General features: G+C 37.9%; 1 protein-coding gene across 14 annotated transcripts in view; it reads right to left on the bottom strand.

Annotated features, from left to right (window-relative positions):
- The window catches only part of RAPGEF2 (Rap guanine nucleotide exchange factor 2), a 241,277-nt gene that overhangs the window by 126,324 nt on the left and 87,612 nt on the right, over positions 1-27,341 (bottom strand). For all 14 annotated transcript variants that reach the window (XM_072724949.1, XM_072724947.1, XM_072724937.1 and 11 more), the window contains one exon: positions 15,749-15,832. In XM_072724949.1, the coding sequence (XP_072581050.1) occupies positions 15,749-15,832 (84 nt within the window). The remainder of the gene's footprint in view (positions 1-15,748; positions 15,833-27,341) is intronic.

Raw genomic sequence — 27,341 nt, 5'->3', positions numbered from 1 at the left:
TACACTATGTGATTTCAAAAGCTACTATAAAGCTACACAATTCAAGACCATGTGGTATTGGTATAAGAACTGACATGTAGATCAGGGCACTCGATCAGGGTGGCCCCGTCACTTGGGCATCCAACTCTTGATGTGGGCTCAGGTCATTATTTCAGGGTCGTGAGATGGAGCCCCACTTCAGGCTCTGCCCTCAGCAGGTAGTCTGAGATTCCCTATCTCCCCTCCCTTTGCCCCTCTCCTCCCATGCTTACTTTTTCTCTCTCTTTAAAAAAATAAAATAAATCTTTAAAAAAAAAAACAGCTGACATGTAGATCAATAGAACAGAATTCTAGAAATAGACCATTTTAGTGGCCAAATCCAATTTTTAAAAAAAACGATTATTTTAAATGGGTGAACTAACATTTCACCACAAGAAATATATAAATAACCAATCAGCACATGAAAATATTCTCAACAACACTGGGCTTCAGAGAAATGCATAATAAAGCCACAGTGAGATTACCCCCACATATCCACTAGAGTGGCTAAAATTAAAAACACTGATAATACCAAGGGTTGGGAAATATGTAGAACAACCAGATTTCTCATAACATGTGGAGAATGCAAAATGTTTCAGCCATTGCGGACAACAAAGAGGCAGTTCTTTATACAGTTAAACATACATTTACCTTATAATCAGCAATTTCACTCCTAGCTATTCAAAAAGTAATAAAAATATATGTCCACACAAACAGATGTTCATCAATGTTGACAGAAACAAAAAATTGGAAAGAACCCAAACCATCATTTTCAAATTATGTTTTGCAAAAGGTTACTACTACCTCACTTACAAAATTCAATGGAATACAAATGCCTGGGTGCTCAATCGCTTAAGCATCCAACTCTTGATTTCAGCTCAGGCCATGATCTCAGGTCATGAGATCAAGCCCTCCGTGCTGGGCTGGAGCCTGCTTAAGATTGTCTTTCTCCCTTTGCCCCTACCCCCATCCCTGTACTCTCTCTCTCTCTCTTAAAAAAAAAAAAAATTTAAAAATGAAAAAATGAAAAAGAAAATGAAAAATTCAATAGAATTTATGAAATCTGGCATCCACTTTATATGAGAATTGCAACATATCGCATGGTTTACTTCAACAGGACATGAGACAAATCTGCACTGAAACAGGTAGCAAAATTTTAGTTGTTAAAGTCCTTCCCTACAGCCTTCTGACCTTATAAGCATCTCATTTTTGCTTCTGTATTCTTCCTATTTACCTACCTTTCCACCCTCCGCTACCCTATCTCCAGTGTTTCAGGTGACTCAATGCCCAGGTTCTCTTCATGTCGCCTGTAGCTCCCCCTGTCTAAACCATGTACCAGAACATGGTACATGTTCTTTCAACTCTGATATCCACCCATTTCATTCCTTCCAGATTTGGTTATAGCTGGCAAAGGCATCATACTACCAGGCATGCCAAGTTCAAGGCACTGGAACTATCTTTTACTCCACCTTTTCCCTTGCCTGTAAGCTCCATCTCTAAAATCGGTCAGTTGGTCCTTCTAAATTACACTGACATATGACCCATCAATTTCTATTTTCCTGAAAATAACATTCAGGTCCTTAGCTTTGGCACACCAAGGCCGCAGAGATAGGGTTCCTGTCTTGTCTCAGCTTTGCCAAATCTTCCACGATCTTCTCAGTCTAGCGATCCTTTCACTTCAGTGGTTACACATCAGTTTCATAGTCGTTAGCCCAGCCTTTCCAGTTCAAATCTGACTAACCACTTGCTTCTGAACTTTGAAAAGGAGACTGTCTGGTCCAGTCTAGATTGTAGTGAATGAAGATCTCTAGGGCCTGGGCCTCAGTATTTTACCCATCCTAAGCCAGGTGAACCTACTAACTAGCCTGGCTTAGAAACCTCTGCCTTGCTCAATTACCTTTCATAATCTTGCCCCATGTTATCTGTTATCTTTGTTGCCAAACACAAGAACTCTAATCCAGTGTCTTTTCTACTTGTTGTCCCATAAGCACATTCTTAGAAAAATTAAACTCACACTTCTTGGGCTGGAGTACTTACCATAGTTCTTCTCTACTATATTTGAAAAATTGTAACTTTATACTCTGACATAGATAATCGGGGGCGGGGGGCGGGGAGGAATCCCTGCTTTAGCCACGGTGATGTTTCCATACACAAAACTGACTATATACAAAGGTTTTTAAAGGTTCACTTAAGAGGGCACACGGGTGGCTCAGCCGGTTAATTGTCCCACTCAGGTCATGATCTCTGGGCTCTGCTCAGCAGGGAACCTGCTGAGATTCTTTCTCCCTAAGCCTCTGTCCCCACTCTCCTGCTCTCGGGCCCATTCTCTGTCTTTCTGTCTCTCTCTCTCAAATAAATCTTTTTTTTTTTAAGTTCACTTTATATATGTCAATCATACTTCAATAAAAAAAATTAAATGGGATAAGGAGTATAAAACCTAGAAGCCCCTATTCACAGATAACTCTTCATTCTGCATTTCCAAAATTATGTAAGTTAAAAGTCAAGACCAGGTGACAAAGTAGTAAACTGAAATGGTCCCAAGATTCTAACAATTAATTATTACTTTAGACTGTATAAACCATCTTGGCAGCAGCAGGCCTCTGAGATACATACATACATACATACACACATCAGTAAAGATATATTATATATTATATATTATTTAGAATGATGTTTTTCTATTTGTAAAGTGAAAGTATACTTAATGATGATTTTCTAAAATAATCTTAATAAAGCAAAAAATAATAATAAAAATAAAACATACGAAAGTGACAGATTCTGACCATTGTCTCAATATTTTAAATTATCTGAAAATGTTTAAATTAAGAAATAAACATTATCTTAATAAAGCTGATAAACTAAGCAGTTTATAGCCATAAACTGCCATAAACTCACATAGAGTAAATCATCAATAAAGGCAAAATAAAAATAATCTTGAAATGTAGGACTCAAATTTTAGGTAAACTAAGAAAATTTTAGATAACTAAGAAAATAGTTACTTAATGTTTACATAGATCTATAATACATGAACATGCAATATGAGAAATTATATTTCATATTTCACTGCAAAAAACACATAACTTTTATAAACCATAGATGTGTGGCAAAGTAAGAAACACCTAAGGAAATAAAATTGTTTTTAATATTTTGAACTTACAGTTCAATATTCTCATCAGTAATAAATATAAAAGGTAATTTTTAAACTCATATAACATTTATTTAAATTCTAATAGAAATATGGTAACACATCTAAGCTATTACTTTATTTCAACTATTTCTTAATTCTTCAAGTACTTTTAAACAATTTTCAGTACACTGAAAAAAATCAAGTGGGGTACATAATATAAAGTCATTTTCTTTAACATTCAAATATGTAATTTTGTTGTATTTTATACATATATATACACATATGTAATTTAACTCTTAGTAAAATAAAATAGAGGGTCCCTGAGCTATGATTAATTGGAAACCTTTATTTTAGTAAAGATATTCCAATTTCATCAAGTATAATTTGTTTCATATCTCAGTCTTTCTCTTAGTTATAACATTCTCTTATTTTCTGTAGTTGCCCCAATACTGAACACATGCTTCTTTAAAAAACAAATTTAGAAAAAAATAAATAAAAATAAAAACGAATTTAGTTGATACATAATTTAAGATACTTTGAATTCATATAGGTGAAATGGTAATTTATTCATCCCTCCAAACCAACCCCCCCCCCCCCCCAACCAAATATGGCACAAATAGAGGTTGTAAGTTCCATGACACTTTGCAGGAGATAAGCAAATCCAGCTTTTTACAGAGAAAAATATTATATTCCATTGACACACACACACATCAGGCTTTACAACCTTTATGAAATACAATATTAACTTTTGCAAGAGAAATCCAAACATCACTATAAAGAAGGACATCTAGGGTAAACTTGCACACACTCGTTTACACCAAGCATCACAAATGACAAGTTCCCTGACTTAAAGATTTCAAGCATCAGATGACCTGGGCTACCATATCAATTATACTACAAACAAAAACATCAGAGTCCTTCTCTTTAAGGCTACTTACTTTGTTAAGACACTACCAATGCCAATTTTCCAAGGACTATGAAAGTCTGTGCTTATATCTGTGAAGTTGTAGTTATAGCAACCAAATTCCCAACCTGACCCAGCAATTGAACTCCCTCTCTAGAGAGCACTTGTGCTCTGTGCATCAGATATCCCATCAGAGTATTATTTAAAAGGGGTAAGTTTCGTCTAAAAAATGCTCAAAAAAAAAAAAATCACACTAGCTTTCCAGAGTGAAGATGCTTCATCCTGAAGCAGAAAGCACAACTAATATCTAAAAGGGAATATTTTAATATGTTCCAATGTATCAATGTCTCACTCTACTTTCACTTAGACATCCACCTTAATTCAAATTTAATACAGGATATATTTATATCAAGTGCAACTAAACTCTCCCCCTCAATATTACCAGCTGTAGTCAAACCGAGCTCACATTTGTTTCTTAACTTTATTTGCCTTCTTGGAACCCTGTCCCAACACTTCCTTAAAATCTTTAATATATATATCTTTACCTTTTATCTGTGTGTCATGGGAATACCTGGACTCAAGTCAACTTTAGACACGACAAGTAGAAATTATAGATGATGTAAGACCTGAAGCAATGTGAATAAGCTAAAGAAGAGGAGGATCCTAGGACTGAGGGGAAGAATGATCTAGCAATGAAAAATAATCAACAAAAAGAACATGAGGGGGAACTACAGAGCAAATGTATCAGAGACTGCTGCCGGCCCATTCCCATGTCCACTCTCCTCCTTCTCCTCAGAAGGAGATTTTTATACTATTATTTTTAGTGGGGGCATTGCATTGCAGAATAGAAGACTGCTTGCCTCAGACCCCTGGGCAACCTGAAGTGGCCATTTATGTACCTCTGCAGGATGTGATATAAAAAGAAACGTTTCACGGGATCTGATTGGGATGGAAGTTAACTTTGTTGTTCTTCGGCCTTTCCTCCTGCTTCTAGCTGCCACTGCAGATGTGACCACTAGAGTTCAGCAGCCATTGGGAGGGACGCACTGATGCCAAAAGTGGAAGCCATGTGTAAGCACAAGTAGAGCAGAAGGATGAAAGTCTGTAACCTTTGCACACTGTGGAGCCACCGATCCATCACGGGCCATCCACCTTGAGGGTCCGTTTGTGTGGCCAAAAAAAGTAGTTCCTGCTGTGTTTATGCAATTGTTTTATACAACCAAAACTAACCATAACTAATGCAGTAAGCAAAACAATATTCAACAAGAAACCATTTGCCTTTCTCCCCCTTCTTCTGCAGTCCTGCACAAACTGGCCAGAACCAAATTTTCATGAGTGCCCCTAAACTCCCTCCTTCCATTGAGTTGCAGCCTTATTCTTTTCTCCAAACTTTTCATCTCTATACTCATCAGACTTTCAATACATCATAGGTTATTGAAAAAAATTTTTTTTAAGATTTTATTTATTTATTCATGAGAGACACAGAGAGGCAGAGACATAGACAGAGGAAGAAGCAGACTCCTCACAGGGAGCCCGATGTGGGACTCGATCCCAGGACCGGGATCATACCCTGAGCAAAAGGCCGACGCTCAACTGCTGAGCCACCCAGGCATCCCGAAAAGTTATTTCTAGAAGGGAAGATATCAGCATAATATTTTTAAACTCCTTTTCAAAGGGAAGGTTAAAAATATAATCCTGAACCAATATGATTCAACAAATATTTATGAAAGTGCCGTTATATGCTAGGCACAGGGGAAGCAAAGATGAATAAGACAGCCCATGCCCTCCAAAAAATCTTACACTTTAGTATGGATAGGAATGATTAATCCTACAAGAATACAAGGGTAGGATTCCTAGAGAAGAAAACATGCTGTTTTCACCAGCAAATGAGGAGTGGGAGGTGAAGGTAGGTAGCAACAACGAGGTGGACATCCCAGATGGTGAGGACACCCTGACAAAGGTACGTCAGATCACAATGAACCACTTGGGTGGCTGGAGAAGGTACAGGGGAAAATGTAGGTTGGAGACATTTTGAGCTGCCCTAAACATATCACTAAGAAGTCTAGATTTTATCTGTTTGGCAGTTGATAGTTGTTTAAGCTCATGATGCGAAAGATCAAAAAGAAAAATTCCGTGCTTCGAACAATGATAGGGTGACACCAGGGAAGAAGTACTGCAGGCATACAGGGAGCTACTTTAATGGAGCAGGTGACACTTGAACAAAGGCACTGGCAGTGGTGACAGAGGCAGCTGATTTGAGAGATACTGTCATTTCTAACTCTGAAGTGTTATTTGCTTAAAAAAAGAAAAACAACTGTCAGGGGAGAAAAGAGAGGTCAAAACTGAGACTCACAGAAATGTCTGTAGTAGGTGACAAGCTATTAAAGCCATTACTAGAGAAAAAGCAAGAAGTCAAGCAGACTTGTGTGTTTTGCTTTACATACATGGTATCTAGAGTTCAAGGGACCTGGAGAGAATCCACATAAGGAATGGGTGTTCCAAATACACCCTAACTCCTGCTCCCATCTCTCCCTTTACGACATGCACTGACAAAGCACAAACCCCAGCAATACCCAATTACCCACCTTCTCCACGCCTTCCCCTAAAGAGCCAAAAGTTGCTAGGAAACACACACACACACACACACACACACGCACACATCTATGACCACTAATATCAAATGGGCACCCAACACTCTCTTTGTTTCACAACTTCTCTTTCTTTTTGTCAAAACTCCTAAATACCCACTACTGAACTCCCAAATCTACCCAATGACCTATACAGCCTTTATCATAAGCCTGAAAGAAGGTGAAGCTCTTTCACTCTTTCCAAAGCCAACACCTCTCCTCTTGTGGGTCTCATCCACTTCTGCAATTCCCTCTCCTCTTTCTGGTATCATTCACTTACCCCTCTCTACTGGATCTTCTCTATCAACAGACAAACACACACTAGCATCTTCTAATTTTACAGAAACAAACCTCTCTTTACTTCACAAACAACTCCCAGCCACCATTCCATTTCTGGGCTCCTCTTCCCAAAAAATTTATCTTTTACCAGTTCTTATTTTCCCAGTGTCCCCCCCAAACTAGCTCCACACTTCACTGAGACTGACTCGCTCAGGTCACCTATGATCTCCCATCTGCTAAACCACGTCTCTATTTTTACCTCACTGAATCTCTTTGCAGCACCTTCTCAAACACCTTTTATCTCTTGGTTTTGGTGACATAGATGCAGGACCTGTGTTTCAACACTATATTCTAGGCAGGCACACAGAGGCAACTCAATAATATTTGTAGAATGAATAAGATAGAAGGATATGCATATATGACTGAAGATGAGCAATTTAGGACAGAGGTCGATAGAAGGACTCATGAATACTAATTAAGCATTAAGTTGAAGACTCCTTTAAAAGGACGTAACTAATTGCCTAAAGTACAGTTGGTGCTAGAAATTAGTCTAGTCATTATGCTCATCGCTTCTGATAACCCTTTGGTAAACAAGTTCCTAAGATATGAAGTTGTTAGGACACCATCTCTTGTAGTGATTAGGTATTAACAGACTAAGATTGTAAATGAAAAATACATTTATCATTTATTCTTGGTAACTAATTTAAATAATCTATGAAGTAGAATGTTTATGCAATCTCAATAAAATATGTCAATTTTGTTTTGCTTTTTTTTAAAGATTTATTTATTCATTTTAGAGAGAGAACACACACAAATATGGGGGCGGGGGGCAGGGGGAGCAAGAATCTCAAGCAGACTCCTCACTGAGCAGAGAGCCTGATGTGGGGCTTGATCTCATGACCCCAAGATCATGACCTGAGCCAAAACTAAGAGTCGGATACTTACCGATTGCACCACTCAGGCACCCCAAGGTATGTCATTTTTTTTTTTTTTAATAAACTGCCACTGGATTAGGCATAGGCAAAATAACTGTAGAAGACTGACACAAAATAGTCAAGTCCAATAAGACTTGATACACACACCCACATTCATGCATATATGTGTATATTTTAATCCAGTTATATATGAAAGTTTGTGTGTGTGTATATAGATATAAGTGTGTGTGTTTACATTTACAGATCAAATTGACCACTTTAAAGTTAAAATAGCAGTATGTTTCTGGGGCACCTGGGTGGCTCAGTTGGTTAGGAATCTGACTCTTGATTTCAGCTCAGGTCATGAGATTGAGCTTTACCCTGGGTTCCTCTCTTTCTCCTCCTCTTTCTGCCCACCCTGCCCTCACAAGCTCTCTGTCCCTTTAAAAAAAAAAAAAAAAAAAGTATGTTTCTATGATCCCATGTCCAACCAACTATTTTCATTAACTGGCCCCAATCATATGCTTCTGCAAAATAATGTAGTAATGGGCTGTATGAGACAATGTCTGAGTTAAGTGGCTCTTAGACCTTATTTATTAGCTCTTACTAATTCTTCTATCATCCACTCACTTTAGATCATTCCAAATATGAATTAAATCAATCTTATGGTTTCTCTTGGAAGAAAGGGAAGAAAGAAGGGAGGGACAATTTTTTCTTTTAAAGAAATAAACAACTTTTAGGAATGCTGGCTATAAAGAAAACTTCTGAAAAACTTATGTATGTCATTTAATCCTGTTATAAGTTACTGGTATCTTCCCATGGTAGGAAGGAAGTTATATAAGACCAATACATTACTTTAAAAACCCAGTGAGGGCAGTTGTAAAATGACTTAGTTTTTCCTTTTCTTTTTTTTCCCCCCTCATGCCTTCTTTAGTAACCACAATTTCTCTTCCATGCTCAATCTATGCAACCATGTGATTTGGCCAATAACTGAAGGTAACTCTTATCCGTAATGTATAATCTCCAGAACTCTGATCCTCACCTTCCCTTCATACCATGTGGATATATTTAATGTCCAATAAACTTATCCTTCTATAATATGATTTACTAGTGAGTTGTTTTTTTAAAAGCCATATTCCATCTCCGATAAGGCATCATATGACTTATAACACACTTGTACTTTCCAGAATATGATTTTCTAATCCTATACAGCTCTTTACATGAAATGTGGAATATTTAGTTGTGTTTTCATTCCTTCCACATAAATACAGAACCATTCTTCCATTGTTTGACCCTCTTCCATTTCTGAAAAAGCTAGCAATTTTCAGAGAAATCAATTAACTTATGATGCAGCACTGGAAAGCAGAAAGTAGGCCTGGATTTTTAAACTCAAGTAGCTCATTGTTTGTCATGTGAATCATAATGAGAATAGTATTTTAGCCTCTCAGAACTGATTAGTTAGATGTCTTGTTTCCCCACTTATCCTCATTATAGCTGCCAGCTCTAATTTAAAATGTGATTATTGAGAGTACCGTATCATAATTTTAATTTTTAAGTTGTGGATATATTTGGTATCAATGAAAGAGAAGCAGTACTTGTAAATGGACACAGCCAATATGACACAAATAAATGATGTGAGCATTTCTCCCAACCCCCCGTCAATGTTATGTGATACCTAACTTCCCAGCAATCCTAGCCTTTCCAACCAGCTTGTGTAGCTTTGTAAACTAGACCTCTCATTAATGACACCATCACCAAATGCTTTTGCAACTAGTTCACCCCCTAAAGTGCATGTCTGTTCTAGCTGAATGATCCTATTCTTGTGCCTCCCTCCACCCTGGCTTTTGCTTATGTATGAACTGCCTTCTTTCAATTGTATTTCTGTGCCATCACTCATGTTCTGTACTGTGTCCAGATTTCCTTTGCAACCACTATTCAACAATCTAAATCATAAACCTAATTCCAAATTCACTTCCTTAAGAGCTACTCCTGATTACCACATACAATAAAACACCACTAATCTTGGAAGGAATTTTGCATTCCGTGTGGTCTTTGCTATATCAGTTTACACTGTATTATCTAATGACACCTAGGCAATTTCTTTATGTTTCATATAAAACAGCTTCAACCCCCCCCCCCAAATAGATATCAAATTACATGACAGCAGGGAGTAGACTATTTTGCTTCCTTTGTATACTCCAGAACTTAATATAGAGACCATAATAAGACGTAATGCCAGTTTCAACCACTATTTGAAATGACACGGAATTACGCCTCAAAATTTAAACTCTATCAAATCTATTTTAGAATGAGACAGAATAACCCAAAAACATGAAAAGGGTCTTTGACCAATCCTAAATTTTTATGGCATTTCCATGTTCAGCAGTTTCTATGGACAAGGCTTGCCCGCTATAGACATAACCCCTTACTGCACTTCGAGTGTACAGATCACTTGTCCCACTAGGTCTGCTGCCTGACAACCTGGTAGCTGCACCCTAACTTCCATGCATTGAAAGCCTCCCCCCTCTTTATAGATAGGTCTTTGTCCCCAATTCCTCTGGCTCTCAGCTTTGATTATAACCCATTTCTTGGCATCTTGAACGTTTTTAGACCTTGGGTTTATCTCTTCTTCAAATTTACAGCCTCTACCACACTGATATGAAGTTAAGAGATTTGCTTACTGATTGCTCTGTATATAAAAATATAGAAAGCTTTTAACTATCAGAGCAATAAAAACATTGTTTATTCTTAAATATCATGTGCATGATCATTTCTATTAAAAGGTCCTTCCTTGGAGGCTTCTAGGATAAAATTGTTTCTATTGAAAAAACCATGTTCAACATTTTAATAAAGTGATTTTTTTTTCTAAGATTGTGATCAACGTAAACCCAAAGGACAGTTTATAATGTTTAAAAATCTAACATTCTGTTTTTTACAAACAAATGTAAAATGATAGATTACTAGAAAAAGATTCCAATGCTGTGAGTTAATGTAGGTAAACTGTCTTCTTTTCTAACAATCCAAACAGTAAGTTTAGAAGCACAGTCTAAGCCTATCTTTAATATCTACATTAAAATTCTCAGCCTTTCAAAGAAGCCAGCAGCCAAAACACAATATATTAACCCAAGTTATTAAACTGTGACGTGGGATCCCTGGGTGGCACAGTGGTTTGGCGCCTGCCTTTGGCCCCGGGCGTGATCCTGGAGACCCGGGATCGAGTCCCACATCGGGCTCCCGGTACATGGAGCCTGCTTCTCCCTCTACCTATGTCTCTGTCTCTCTCTCTCTCTCTCTGTGACTATCATAAAATTAAAAAAAAAAAAAAAAAAAAAAAACTGTGACGTTACTACAAAATAAGTTTCATAGGGTGGGACAATTTTAAAAGTGAGAAAATTTGAAGTATATAACAATCTTTATTAAAGTTCCATAAATACTCTGATTTAGAGCACATTGTGACAATGAACAATATTGATATCTTCTGGCCCATTTTGTAGAGTAATCAAAAGTATACTTTAAAAACCACTTCTAGGGATCCCTGGGTGGCGCAGCGGTTTGGCGCCTGCCTTTGGCCCAGGGCGCGATCCTGGAGACCCGGGATCGAATCCCACGTCAGGCTCCCGGTGCATGGAGCCTGCTTCTCCCTCTGCCTGTGTCTCTGCCTCTCTCTCTCTCTCACACTGTGTGCCTATCATAAATAAATAAAAATTAAAAAAAAAAAAATTAAAAAAAAAAAAAAAACCACTTCTAAACCTGCAACTTTATATAAGACAATTTTCATCTATTGCTTTCCAGCTTCACTGTTGCTGCAAACTATGCCTTTGAAATGATGCCTGTCACCATCTTAATATATCAACCTACGATTACCATGGACACCACCTGCACAACTTAGTGACTACCACTGCTTTGCTTATCTGATTGGAAAACACACCCAATTTATACTGTTTCTATATTCATCTATGATAAATGTCCCCTCTGACATTCTCCTAAATGAGAATGAGAATAACCTTTGCTGCATTCCTAAATTACCCTTGCTCACCATCTTTCTGATAAAAGAGACTGAATTTATTTTAAATAAGACTTTAAGAAAAATATTACTGTAAATCATATATTGCTTTAAGACTATATATTTTACTCCAGAGTTTAGCCTATCTTAGGGCAACATTACATGTAACAACATTATAAATGGCATTACAGCCACTTGTACAAATACCAGTGTTTCAAAAGGTGAGACATTTCTAATAGATTTACAATCAAACCCATAAAAAATTTATATCATTTAAGTTGCTTGAAATGGGAAAGAGTAAGCTGTCACTGATGGTCTCAAAAGAATTAATAGACTCCATTAATGATGTAACTCTTATCACGAAAATGATTCATGTTTCAATAATCACAGTAAAGGTAGCAGCCCAAAGAACTTTTATCTATCTAAAAAGAAAACAAAATTTCTTTTTTAAAATAATAAAATGCTGACCTAAATGAGGAATTCAATAAAGTGAATGAAACCTGAAAGCCAAATGACAGATTTTTTGCAATATATACCTTCCTTCTCACTTGATGATATCAGGTGTCAAAGCAACTTCATGAGAATTAGTTAAAAATATAAAAATGTTTTTCAAAGTACTTTGATTCAAGACTAACTGTTTGGGGTGAAATAGCTGTTAAAATGAGTTGAAACTTTTAAGAGAATGAGCAGGTTACTTATTATATATACACCAATAAACAATTTCCAGACTAACGTGATAAAAATATGGTAAATGTGGAGAATCATCTGTGAACTAGTTGTTTTATAATACCAGACTGTTACTAACACCTCATCCATATTATTCTGTAATCAAACCTCAATGAGAAAGAATTCTAGAGAAATATATATGAATCACTAATGTCAACCTGTAGCATAGTGCCAGTAGAGATTCCTTATTAAAACAGTATCAGCACTATTCCTAAGGCAACATCACCAAAGGAAACAAACAACTTAGAGCAAATGTCACAGGTGCAACGTGAAGAAATAGCTTATAAATAGTACTAGCTTGTCATTCAGACTGCAACACCATTCCTTCCTTCATCCCATTAAAGTACTGGCTTGCTAGCACTTGATACTCAGCCAGAGAAAGAGTAACTTATGTCATCTTTTTAAATAATTAGACATAGAGTCCAATGTGTTCATAAAATAGGTCTGAACTGCAAGTCCTCTTTCTTCTAGAACAGCAGTTATCTGAACATTAGGTTCCCTTTCCAGAAGTTAGAACAAGCTGCTGCTTGCTTGGCTAGTTCATTATGGCTGGTAGTCAAAAAAGACCATCATAGGCTCCTTCACTGTTCTAGGAGTTCAGTCTATAGATTTGGTTTGCACAACAGACCTTGCACCAATATGATAATGAAGTCACTAACCTTTGTTCTCTTTTAAGATGCATAAATTTCAAATCAGTCATTAAAGCAGTATTTCTAATATAAAGTATCAAATGTGTACCCTTACAGTTATTAACTAAACTGTTCAGATAACTGAACAATTAAACAGGCATTAAAATGCATAAAGCATAAGCCTTTTAAAGGGTTTTCTTTAAAGTTTTATTTATTTATTAGACACACAGACAGAGAGAGAGAGAGGCAGAGACACAGGCAGAGGGAGAAGCAGGCTCCATGCAGGGAGCCCGACGTGGGACTCGATCCCGGGTCTCCGGGACCATGTCCTGGGCTGAAGGTGGTGCTAAACCACTAAGCCACTGGGGCTGTCCTTAAAGAGTTTTTAATATTACAAGACTACACATATATGTACACATATTACTTAATTGAAATAAACAGGATATTAAATTGTTTATTAAGTATTCTCTTAAATATGTGGAATGCATACTTGTAAGACCAGATAGGAAAACACTAGAATATTACAGAATAATTATCTTGGATAGAAGATTATAAGTGATTTTTTCCTTCTCTTTATCTTTGCTAATTTATGTAATTATTATTTTTTACATTAAAATTATATATAATTTTAAAAGTATACCAATGTTTAAATGTTGTTTGCCTATACCTTCTTCCAAGTTAAGAGTCTCCAAAAAGGGAAAAAAAAGTAGGTCCTGTGTTTGAGGGAGAAGAGTATTATTCAATTCTCCATTCCTCTGGGAAACAGAATTCCCAGAAATACAGGAGCTGGTTCACAGGCATATTCCAGGCTTCCTGGGTAGAATTCTAGGACATAAAACCACTTGCCATTTTATACTGCCGGTTTCCTCAATCATAAAATGCAGATGATAATTATACTCACCTCAAAAGATAGTTGCAATATTAAATTATATCATAAATTATCTGTATATATTTAGCATTTAAAATGGTGACCTGGTAAATAGAAAGCACTATCGAAGCCTCAGCTATTTTTCCATCATTATTGTATTGCTACTAAAATGATAACTACTTCTATCATTACTACTGCCACCACCAATGCTATTACCATTACTATAGCTATTCCTACTATAAGAACAAACAGGCAATAGAGCCTCTCTCCCTCATGGGGCCATTTTCCAAAGAGAATAATGCCTGCCAATCTGATCTTGGACAAGTAGAAGGGCAAAGAGGCATGGGAATTGCACCAGAGATTGTTTTTCAGTAGATGGATGCAATGTGCCTCTGGCACTCTTTACCTACTATTCTGGCCTCCAAAGGCCCTCCCAGTGCCTTCTATTACCACACACAGGTCTGTACAAATTACTTCTCCCTGTCTCACCGACTCTGACATTTTATAAAAGTTTCTTCATATCTTTAAAATAGATTCTTAATATGTCTCTGACCCATTCAGAATTATTCATCAAGAATATACTTAGAAGGTGGGGGTGGTCATTTATGCTTTAAGAAATTTTGTCAATTTAAATATTTATTAAGTTTAAATAAAGATATCTAATCAGTTTTGGGTTTTGTTGTTTTTAGAATGTGTGTGCATGGGTGTGAGGTGGTGGGGGTCGTGGGGAGAGAACCCCAAGCAGGCTCCATACTCAGTGCAGAGCCCAATGTGGAGCTCCATCTCAACCCTGGGATCATAATTTGTGCTGAAATCAATAGTCAGATGCTTAACCAAGCCACCCAGGTGCCCTTTAATCAGTTAAAATTTTAAAAACTTCAGTCAAAATAAAAATATTTAGTTGTGAAAAATAAACAAATGGGGTAAAAAATAACTAGTAAAACTCAGTAGCTGACACCCTCAGTCAGGGAACTTAAACAGAGGTGGCACATGTGTAACAGGTAAGTTCTAACCCAAAGATGGTCATAGCTGATGGCAACCAGGTACACATCTGCCCCAACCCCAGACAATCAGACTATAGCCTGAAGAAGCCAAAGAAAAGATAGAGGCTCTACAGCCAAATGGCATAACCATTAGGGACATAAGGGCATAAATCAACAGTCAGCACACACAGCCAAAATCACACGAAGAAAGACATTAGTAGCCTTAGAAAGCGGGAAGCCAGTCCAGAGACAAATGCAAGAATGAGAGACCATATGGTCCTAAAAAGCAGAAAAGTCAATGATAGTCTCTGGCTTTCTATTTCTAGTCCCATGTGGTCTCAATGAACTTTCTTTGCTTCTCTTTAGATGTTTATGAGACTGCCTGTTACAGAGGCAGATTTTATGCAGATGAACAAATGTGCCCTACACTAGCCTGACATGTTCCTATAACAAATGGACATGTCACCAACACATCTTGTGTTCTTTTCCTTGGTTAAAGAGATTGGAATCGTGTTTAAACATAAAATGGTCCTTCCTTAAAGATCAACACCCTAAGGTACTACCTTGTTTTGTGTCAGCAGAAAACAGGAAGAGAAGAACTGTGCAAAAGGATTCAGCAAAAGGATTTTAAGCTTCACGGATAATCCATTACACAATATCTATACAATACCTGCTTCTTGGAAGAAACATGGATTCCTTAATGAACACGGAACCAGAGAGAAGGATATACCAGCAGGTCCCAATATCATCAGGACTAGAAAAAAAGATAATAAAATCAGATGATTATTCTGTGACAACAACAAAATCAAAACATAGCACAAAGTATAGTACCCATGTTCCTTTTAGAATCACGAAGTACAATGAAATAGCATAAAACAAATACATAAAAATGCCATTATTTGATTACTGGACTCATTTTTTAATTATCTTTTATCCTCCAAATAAGCTAAAGATACTTATCAGTATATTACACCTACTGCACTTACCATCCCAAGTTTTATCTTTGAATTTTTTTGACTAAAATAGTTCCCCTGCTTTTCGTAAAACAAAATATAAAGAGGTAAACAATGAAACTCTCTACCAAGCTCCCACATTTTTCTGCCACACTTGTTGAATATTCTTTCAGAATTTATATACAGAAAAAACGGGACATGTATTCTTATTCCCTCCACCGTCTTTCTTTCTCCCTATGGAAAGACCGCATACTCTCTAGTGGTCTTTCCTTTGTGCTCTTAGAGATCTTCTTATGAGAGGATAGCTTTCTTGTGGATGTGACATATTTGCCTTAAGCAACCCCTGGTGACAGTCATTTCTGTTGTTTTTAATCATTTGCAATTATTTAAAAATAAATAAAAACTGCAACCAGGAACCTCATGCATACAGTTTTGACTATAACTAGTAACCAGAAGTGCAACTGTTGTGTCAAAAGGCACATGCACCATAATTTTGATAAATGTTGAGAACTGTCCTCCACAGGTGCTCAACTCAGCAACTTACTTACCTATATACTATCACACAGCCTTACTAATATATAATATAGTGGCTACATTTGTTTAACAAATATTTCATAATTTTATGATGAGGGCTATTCTAGGTGCTTAGCATACTTTAAGGAACACCACCATCAACAACAAAAAGTTCTTTCCCTTATGGAGCTTATATTCTGATGGGATAATACAGATAAGAAAAATAGCAAATTAGTTAAGTTCCAAATCAGTGCTCTGGGGAAAAAAATTACTATAGGTCAAGGAAAATGCGAAACAGGGTGTTACAGTCATACCTGGCTGGGTAAGACCAGTCTCACCAAGGAGAGCACATTTGGGCGGAGGAGCTGACAGCCAAGGGTCAGTAACCATCATTCCAGGCAAAGGGCAGGGAGGACCCAGCGTCAGTGCAAAGGCTGACATGACCTAGCCAGGGCCTAGGTGCTGGCTGAAGCAGAGTGGGTAAGGGGTAAGCCACAGGGGGGCATGAGAAATACTACCATTGAGGCTTTTTAAACAGTCTTTTAGGTTATTGCCAATCTGCCTGATGAAATGAGATCTTAGTGCATTTATTCATTTCTTTTTCTTATTACAAGAGCACCTGTTTTATTTCCATGAGTCTAATCTTTTTCTGTGAAATTAGTTTACTACTTTTAACCAATTTTCTTTTAAGTTGTGGGACTTATTCTACTCTAGAAACACTTTATAAAAATTAGCCTTTTTAAAAAGATGTGCTGTGAGTAGCTTCTTCCTTAGTTTGTTACTTTATCCTTTGCACTTATTGCCATTGTGTAAGTTATTCTATTTTATCCAGTCAAGTTCACCAAATTTATTAGTTAGGATACAGGCTCAGATACTGTTAAAACAAAACAAAAAGCTAAACATAGTAATGGCTTAACCAGGAGGGAGTTCATTTCTCTCTCACACACAGAACAGCAGCCTTAGCACCAAAGGCCCGAGGCTGATATGACGGTGGCTTCGTCATTCCCAACCCACAACGGCCATGGCATATTCTAAGGAAGCAGCTTCAAATCTCACCACTACATTCACATTCTAGGCAGTGGAAGGGGTGGAAGGAAGTACAGGACATGGAAGCTGCATACTACACTTGTCTCACATCACAATGTGAGAGAGGGCAGGTAGAAATAGATTCCAAAAGTTTTTACAGGACAGTAAATTCTATTTACAGTTCTGAATAGTTATTTAAAGCGCCAACCACTATCACGTAATCATTTACATTTTGCTATTTGCTTCCAAACAAATCAGCAGTTGACTATCATTTTCCCCAAGATCAGTCTTAATTAGTATCACAACTACTTAGTCCCTGATAGCAAGGCTTCATGAAAAGTAAAGGAAGGATACTGTCAAATAGAGTTTAGCTCCAACGAAACCATAAAAGTTCAATGATTCTCAAATGAGAATGCAAAGTACAGTACTACAGAAATAATTCATATCCTTTTCCCTCCAGATTTTAATCATTTGCTTTTACAATCTATAATCATTTGGGGGGAGGGTGTCTTTCTTAGCATAAGGTGACAGTATTATTATTAAATTCTGATTTATGTTAAGTGAAGGTGTGCTCTACAAATGCAAGCACAGCTTCAAAATTTTTTAATAATAAGTAATAAAACACTGAAATAAAAAAAGAATTATTATGTAAACTTAATCTGCTCTTACAATGTTCCCTTATCACCAAAAGGTTGGTCAAGAGAACTGAAATCTAGAAAAATGGGAAGTTAAGGTAGATCACTGCTTATTAACTATGTGGCCTTGGGCAAGTTACTAGAGCGAGTAACTGCAAGGATTAAATAAACAACACTCATTAAATGCAAATAATAATTATTCTAGAGTTTTTTTTTTATCATATACCACGGTCTAGATCAACTGTGACATAGAGATTAGAGCAAACATTTGCTGGCTTCCTAGTTATTCTGTACCTGTCCACTTTTTTTTTTAAAGATTATATTTATTTATTCATAAGAGACACACAGAGAGAGGCAGAGACACAGGCAGAGGGAGAAGCAGGCTCCCTGCCAGGAGCCCGATGTGGGACTAGATCCCAGGACCCCAGGATCACGCTCTGATCCAAAGGCAGACGCTCAACCGCTAAGCCACCTCGGCGCCCGTACCTGTCCACTTTGAAGGCATATTACTATGGATGAAATAAGTGCAAGGTTTGTAAATGCAGCCTTCCTGGCGCTGATCCTAAAGCATGCATGAAGTGAATGATAACTAATGTCCAAAGTGGATAAAGTACCGTAACAGGCAATATTCTGACTCCCCGAATGCCCATTCATTACCCTATAATTAGGGTTGATTGACTCTTTCAGAAAAAATTTAAGAAGGTAAAGATAAGAAACTGATAATCTCAACTTCTTCCACTTTCATTTTGTTTTCCTGATAGAAGGGCTGTTTCCTCTACCTTTTCCAAAAAATTCAAATGTCAACTCACAAAAGCTGTATTTGCTTGAGAAAGAACTGACAAGAGGACGACCAATCAACAAACATTTACTGAATTTAGGGAACATGTACACTACATGCCATGCCAATTATGACCACAGCAACTCCTTTATTATTATCTCTTTTTTAAGGATTCGGGTTTTATAAAAGTAAGTTCATCAGAACTAGGAAAACAAAAACAGTGAATCTTATTTTAACATGTTCAGGAAATAGCTGTAAAGCTAGAAAATCCCTCCCATCTTCTCTTCCCACCCATCCCCCCACAGAACTCATGTTGGTTTGTGTTCCAAAAATTCCTTGCTGTGAGATGCCACCATAAAATCTGTTTTACTTAGTCTTAATCATCCAGAAAATTCTCCTGACTTTGTTAGAAATCATCTACAATTATGCCTCAGGCAGGCAGTGTTTCAGTATGGGGTACATCCTGCTTCCCTTCAAAGGCTGCAAATACGCCTTTCCCACAGTGCAGCTGTCATTAGCCCAGGTTTTATAGCGTTTTTTACACATATAAAGTGATGATTTTTTTTTAAAAGAAAAAATGCAGAGGTTCTAAGAACAGTACTTAGCAGGAGCAGCATTAAACTTTTCTAACACTTAAAGGGTAATAAGCAAACTGAATCCCAGACCTCGCTTACAGACACACTGGCAACGAAGTTAGCAAACAGAAAACTATGACAATAGTAGTTATCTGGGACTAACACTGGGATTTCATTTTGTCCAGTGGTTCTCAAGCTTTAATATGCATGTCAATCACCTGGGATATTAATTAAGAATGAGTGTTCTCAGCCTCTGCCTTTTCCACCTAACCCCACAGTCTATTATCATCAGGTGGGAGATCCATCACGGTGCCTTTTAAACACAGACCCCAGGTGATTTTTATGCTTGGGGCTTGTCAACTTTGAAAAACCTTTAGAAAAACCATCTCAAAACCAAGCCCCAACAGCAACAAATGGCAAGAGAAAAAGTACAACTGTATCAATATCTACGGAAATAAGTTGCAGGTGTCATATTCACCAGTGTTATTTTAATTTTTTCCTCAATAATTGTTTTATGCTTTTAAAATGAGCTAAGGGTCGAAATTATGAGCTAATGGGAAAAGCTGAATCTTGGAATAAACCTTGGATTGAGTGTCTCCAAATAACCTAAGTCTTAACACCAGCAGCAATGGGTAGAAAAGAGGAACCTAAAGATTAAAGAGGGACATATAGCAAAGTAGTACTTTGCAAATCTCTCTGATTAGCCAAAATGGACACTTAGAAAAGACCTATAATTTTTTAGACTAAACTAAGAACTCTAACAGACAACTGATTTGATGCCAGTACAGCCCATTCTGCAATCTACAAAATGAAAGCCACAGAAGCCTAGGTGTATGACAGACACTCTGAAAAGCCTTTTTATTTCACCAACGTGGAGAAAATGAATAAACCAAACCAAACAAAACAAAACCAAAATATAAACAGACCATTATAGAATGATCAATTCGCTCTCGGTCTAATTAGACAGAAGGACTCTGAAGTAATCAAAAATGAATGATGCCCCTTAAGCCAAGGCTAAGCTGGAATGGCAAGTGTAGACTTGGAATAAGGGGGAAGAGGCAAGCACTGAACGTGGAGCCATCTGTCCCCGCCTGGTCTCCTTCTACTCCTCAACGCGAACCACCACTACCGCCTGGCTGCTCTCCTGTCTGCTCCTTCTCACCTCGGCCAATCTGTCGAAGACGTCTGCCTCTCTTCATCTTCTCAATCATATCATACCTTAAAGAGTTGGCTCAAGCCCTATTTCTTTAATAAATCTTCTCCTCACTGTTTTCCAAATTCCAAAATATGTATCCCATCTAATTTTATTCTGTTTTATATTTTTCTCCTTTGAATTCTTAGTTCTGGGGTACCTAGGTACCTTCCTCCAACGACACTGAAGCTCCTTTCGGACAGGAGCTGCGTGCTGCCGCAGGTAGAAACTGGGCACCACTGCAGTTACCGTTTGCTCAGGCGCGTCAGATCGTGGCGAGCTTCTGCTTACGACCCGTAGTTCCCCAACCAGAAAGAGAAAGTCCAAACCCTTGGCAAGCACAGGAAGGAAGCAATATGTTGCTACGCAAAGCGCGAAGGTTTTGGAACATATATTCGCTCCTGCTAGCCATGTGATCCTGCTAAAGTTAAATTCTAGTTCTAGATCCTAGTTCCTCCACTGTAAAATGGAGATACTGATACCTTTTTCACAATATTACTTGGATTTAACAACAGTATATTTGTGCAGTGCCTTGCATAGCAGGTACACAAAAAAGAGTTCTCTTCATCTCTTTCCTTCTCTTATGACCATTTCTAAAAGGCCAACCTACAATTTTACCTCCTGCTCCTAACCCCAAATGTCCTATCCTGCAAACTTCACCTTGGTCAGCCATACTACACTATTTTTCCCCAACAATGTCTCAAGGGCCTTTGGATAAACCTGCTGGTCCAGCTTTTAAACAGTACCTTTTATCTAGTAAACTCATTACTCATCCTTTGAATTCCAGGCTAACTACCACTTACCCTGAGAAGTGTGTTAGTAGCTTCCAAATAAAGTGACTCATTTTCTTCCTGAGCAACCAGGGCATTTTGTACATGTTCACAGTAAGCAGCTGCCAGTGTCATAATATTTATTTTAGGAGTCTTCCCCCCATTAGTTTTCAAACTCCTGTAACTCACCAGTATCGTGTGTATATATATATATATATATATATATATATGCTACACAATGCTTGATTGGCACTCAAGCTATATTCTTAATGAATTAATTAATATTTAATAGACACCAACTTAGATGTGGTATTAAAGTGAAAGCCAGGGGCGCCTGGGTGGCTCAGTCGGGTAAGCGTCAGGCTCTGGGTTTCGGCTCAGGTCACAGGCCTCCGGGTCTGGAGACCTGGCCGAGTTGGAGGGAATAGGGCTCTGCGCTCAGCAGGGGGTCTGCTTGTCCCTCTCCCTCCCCCTGCACTCCTGCCCCCTCTTGGGCTCTCTTTCTAAAATAAATAAATAAAATCTTAAGAAAGTCAAAGATGTAAGTTTCAATTTACCAGTAACCAGGAAAATGAAACCAGGCCGAGAACGGCCTTAAGCAATATGCGGGAAGCCCACACGGTGGCGGTGTCTGCACGTGAAAGGGCTGCGTGTGCCGCTGCACATTCCCCATTTAGAAAGCAGGAAGCTAATGCAAGTGATCAAACTGAAGATGACAAGGGGGTTGGAAGAATCAGCATCAGCATCAAAAGAAAACTAACTTAGCAAAGGCAGCTATTAGAGAGCAAAAAACTAACATGAAAGGGCTACTTTATTCAGTTGTTAATATGAAAATTTAGTGGTGTTTTGTGGAGCCCAACAACCCAAAGGGCTGCTTATGGCAATGACGGCAAGGAAAACTGAGGAGAGAGAAAGCCTTGCAACAAGACAAGAGTAGCAGGAGTGGGGCAGGCAGCTGCGGGCAGGGGATACTCAGGTGCCTTAATATTCAGCTGGAAACAGGCCCTGAGGGGGGAGGGTGGCGGTGACAAATAGAAACAGAAACTTTGGTAAGAATGGTACCCTCCAAGAATTCAGAAAATTTTGGACCAGAAATTAGTGCTTTCCCAGATGAGCCTGACAAAACAAGGCATGAGGAGGGCGTCAGCGCCACAGGAAGGAATCCCGCCGCCCACTTTGGCAGATCAGGTGCAATATGGCATTGGCCTAGGTCGAAGTGACCCAGAGGCATAGAATCACCTCTACAGTGCTTTCTGTGGGCCACAGCAGCAAGGGCATTAGGACACAGAGAAGCAAAAACATGAAAATCATGGTGAATAAGAATGGTCACCCATTCAAGCATCAGTGAAGCGTCTACAAACACGGGTTAGGAAGACCATTCAGGGAAGAAGTGGCCGGGGCACTCATGGAGAGGTTAGAAGCAACTAGGACCCCAAACATCAAACATCCATTTTTTTTGGATGTTTTGAAAGGATATTATACCATATTCAAACACCAAAGCTGCGGGCATCCAAAAGATGTGGAGCCAGGATTCTTATCACCCTTTTGTGGGCAAATGGCTCCACATCTGGGGTAAAACATCGGAAAGGGAAATAAAATGACTAGTAACAAAAATTCCAATAACTAAGTGGAGACAACTAGCAAGGAATCCCAAAAGGCCGGCCACCAAATGACCAAAACTAGAAAAACACCTGTCTCTTTCTGGATCTACCATCTGAGCAGCAGCATCCAACCAGAGGACAAAACCAGGAAACTGAAGAAAATCTTCCTAAGTTTCTCCTTCTCCCCAACCTATCATCACATTCTGTTTGTGCTTCCTAACCCTCAAGCCTCTCCATCGAGGCTCTCTGCTGAAGGTCAGGCCCTCGTGGCTGCTCACCTATACTGTCCTTCATACTCTTCTGATGGGCTTAGACTTGTACTCTCAAATATATGATTATGCCAAAAGCCATCATGCAAATAACCTTACTTATTTAGAGCAAATTATTCTCTGTCCTTTTACAGGAGTCAGGCAGTTAGTTCACAGCAGAGGTTTTCAATATGTACTTGCCAGCCCCTTGGGACTACACACGGTCCAACCCTCTTCTAACCATAACAGCTACTGCTATTGAGCTAAATAGGATTTCCTATGAACAAAGTGTTCCATGGCTTAAAAAAAGAAGTTCTAACAATGGCCACCTTCCAATATGCAGATGGCTTTTCAGATACACAATGTTAATTTTTTTCAAATACATTACATCACTTTTGTTACTGGGTTAATCAAAAAGTTTAATCATCAGTTGTTTTTGGTTTCTGCTCCTCTGATGGGGCTGTAAGCTATAAGCTGAAAGATAAAATATGCATTCTTTTTGGATGGCTAATGCCACAAAGTAAGCTCATCAGATAAATTAATGCAACACAGCATTATAAGTGATCCTAGAAATATTAGGTCAAAAGAAAGGTAAACCCACATGATTTTTACTAAGGCATAATAATAAAACATATTTTAGAAAGAGCTCTACCAAGAATTACAGGTTTTTGCATTTATATTTTTACCCTATAGAGAAGCAGTATTTTTTTAAAGAATTTGTTTATTTGTTTGTTTGTTTGTTTGTTTGTTTAACAGAGATCGAGCCCGAAAGCAAGCAGGAGGAGCAGCAGAGATAGAGGGAGCAGGCTTAGCAGGGAGTCCGATGCGGGGCTCGACCCTAGGACCCAGGGACCATGACCTGAGCCGAAGGCAGACGCTCAACCAGCTGAGCCACCTAGGGCCCTGGTCTCTTCTGCTTAGAGAAGCAATATTTATTACAAAAGTATATATTTCATAATATTTAATTATATATAAATATATAAATTCCCATACTTCTGAAAACACATTTAAGAAATAGAGGGTAATTTTTTTTAGGGTAATTTTTTTTTTGAGGGTAACTTTTTATTCTCTCTCCTAAAAGTTCTAGATTATAAGGAAGGTACTTCACTGTATTATAAATAAAAATTTTGAAGAAAAAAAAGCACCATTTTAACATTAAGTTCTTTTTTTTTTTTTTTTTTTTTTTTTTTTAACATTAAGTTCTTGAGAAAATCCTTATTCTCTACTCAATAGCAGGGGCTCAGAACCATGAAAAAAGGAAAAGTAAATACATCAGAAGAACTCTGAAAACTGATGAAACTATAAGGCTATTTCAGCTTTATTTTGAAAAATAAATCTGTATTTTGAAAATACAGGGAATATAATAAGACATCCATTTTTTTTATCGTAATTCACTTAGCCAGCAGACCTGAAGAATGAGTAAAGCCAAAAATTCTATAGGCCCATAAATGGAGTCATTCTTAAAAGAACTCACAAAATTCATTTTAAAAAATGAAATGAAGGGGTGATGCCTTGGGAACCGTTAAGTTATTCAAAACACTTTTTTTTTTAATGAAAGAAAAAAATGTTAATGCAGATTCTACATATATTACAATACATCAATCAGTCATTCAGCCATACTGAGGATGGAGGGATATTTTCAAGGGCTCAAGAAACAATTTATCAAATTTAAAAGAGCAGCCAAGGGACATCTGGGTGGCTCAGTGGTTGAGCGTCTGCCTTCGGCTCAGGTCGTGATCCCAGATTCCTGAGATCAAGTTCTGGGATGGGCTCCACACAAAGTGGGGAGTCCGTGTGAGATTCTCTCCCTCTGCCCCTCCCACTGCTCACGTGCACTCACGTGTTCGTCCTTGCTTTCTCTCTCAAATAAATCAAATCTTAAAAAAAGAAATATATAGGGATGCCTGGGTGATTCAGTGGTTGAGCATCTGCCTTCGGCTCAGGGTGTGATCCCAGGGTCCTGGGATCTAGTCCCACATTGGACTCCCTGAATGGAGCCTGCTTCTCCATCTGCCTGTGTCTCTGCCTCTCTCTCTCTCTCTGTGTGTGTCTCTCAGGAATAAATAAATAAAATCTTTAAAAAAAAAAAAAAAAAAGAGCAACCAAATTTGAAAAGTTAAATGTTTCGAAAACTACCGATGAGTCATGAAATTAATTTATAAAGCCAATCTTTTAGAATTATGCACAGCAATCTCATTTTCATCACAAACCTGTTCCTCATCTAGTGAAAAGTAGTGCTCAGAAATCAAAGAGAACCTGTAGACATCCAGAAACTGAGTCAAATTCAAAGCCAAATCTGCCAACCCACTAAACAAGGGCCTCAAGTAACTGCAATAATACTGCCAAATGGTTTATAGCACCACTAACCTGTACTTATCAGAAAGCAGATGAAGTAATTAGCCTTATTTACCAACTACATATTTCTTTAAAGAGCTATATCTGAGAGTTCAGAGGTCTTTATTCACCAAGGAGTTCCCACAGGGAACTGATACGAAAAAATCTAACACCTAACACGCCGTCAGCCCTTTTATTACAAAATTAGACCATAATGAAGGTCTTTATCAGCCGATCTATAAAAGGAGCATCTTCTTTTGAAATAAACTCAAAAAATAACAGAGAACAGACTACTCCAAGTTTCTGTACCAGGCGTGACAAATGTAAACTACAGTCCCTGCCTTGACAGAGGTTAAAACTAAATACAGCTTTGAAAGTTCTATTTACTCTTCTATTCACCACAAAAATAAAGCATTTTAATCTAAACACTAATAGTAAATATTAAAATATCAATATTGCTAAGAAGCCCTAGAGTATTACCAAATGTGCATAATCTTAAGTTTGTCTAAATGTCAGTGTATGTGCATGTATGTATACACAAGTGTGTATTTATTTGAATTTTCATATTTACATACAGCACACGAGTACCTCACAACACGCCAAGCTTGGGGTTAAACATCCTTGCACCACAATTCTACGCATAGGCTAATTCTTTAAAAATATCATTCCTTTATGTAAATGAAAATCTTGGGACTTCACTATTTTCTTTATACACACATACAAGTACAGCAAAATCATGGAAACATGGACAAGAAGGATATTTGAAAATTGTGATTATATCCTGCTGGGAAAGAAAGGAGATTTGACGTATTTTCTTTCTCTTTTTTTTTTTTTTAAAGGAAGGACTAAGGTAGTAGATGAGTGATGTAAAATGAAATAAATGCTTCGCCACATTAGGAAGGAAAAAAGCAGTAAAACAATCGGATACGGGCCAAAGCATCAAAGGAGAAGGTTCTTACGGATGTGAGAGACTGGCATGCTTTGGGCCTGTAGCAAAGGGGGCAAGAGGAGAGAACAGAAAGATCCTCCCTGTGGGGAGAAGAGAGGAGGAGGAGGAGGTGGGGGAGTTGGGTGGACATGAAGGGGACAGCAGCAGAGGCTTGGGGACCTTGCAGAGCAGGGTCAGTTCAGGATAGCTGCCATGACAACAGGAAACCAAGTCAACACATGGGAAGACTGCTACAAGCGACGAGCGCTGAGTAGAGGCTTGAAGTTCTAAATTGCACGTTTACAGATTTCAAACAAAATGCTTTAAGGGACTCAATGGACCTGAATGAAGCTTTTTTTTTTTTTTTTTTTTTTTAAAAATACAGGAACAACTTCCTCTCCGGCAATAGGGAGAGAGAAACTCCTTCACAAAATGCTATGAAAACTCTTCTGGAAACCAATGTATTCAGGCAGACATAAATGTGGAAAAGGAGCACAGAGGTAGAGTTACACACATTTATAGTGTGGGTGTGGGGTGCATGTATACACTTTTAAAAAACTGTAATGGTTGAATTTCTGATCCAAAGGTTTTTAGCACCTGAAAAGTAACTGTAAATTAAAATGATATCATGAGGATGCCTGGACACTAAAGAAAAACTAAAACTGAAAGGACATACTGTTTATGTCATTTCTTGAATTAAATTCTTTTTT

Source organism: Vulpes vulpes, chromosome 10, assembly GCF_048418805.1.
Source record: "Vulpes vulpes isolate BD-2025 chromosome 10, VulVul3, whole genome shotgun sequence".
Taxonomy (NCBI): Eukaryota; Metazoa; Chordata; class Mammalia; order Carnivora; family Canidae; genus Vulpes; species Vulpes vulpes.
Note: the sequence above shows the minus strand (reverse complement) of the source record. Positions and strands in the feature narration are given on the sequence as shown.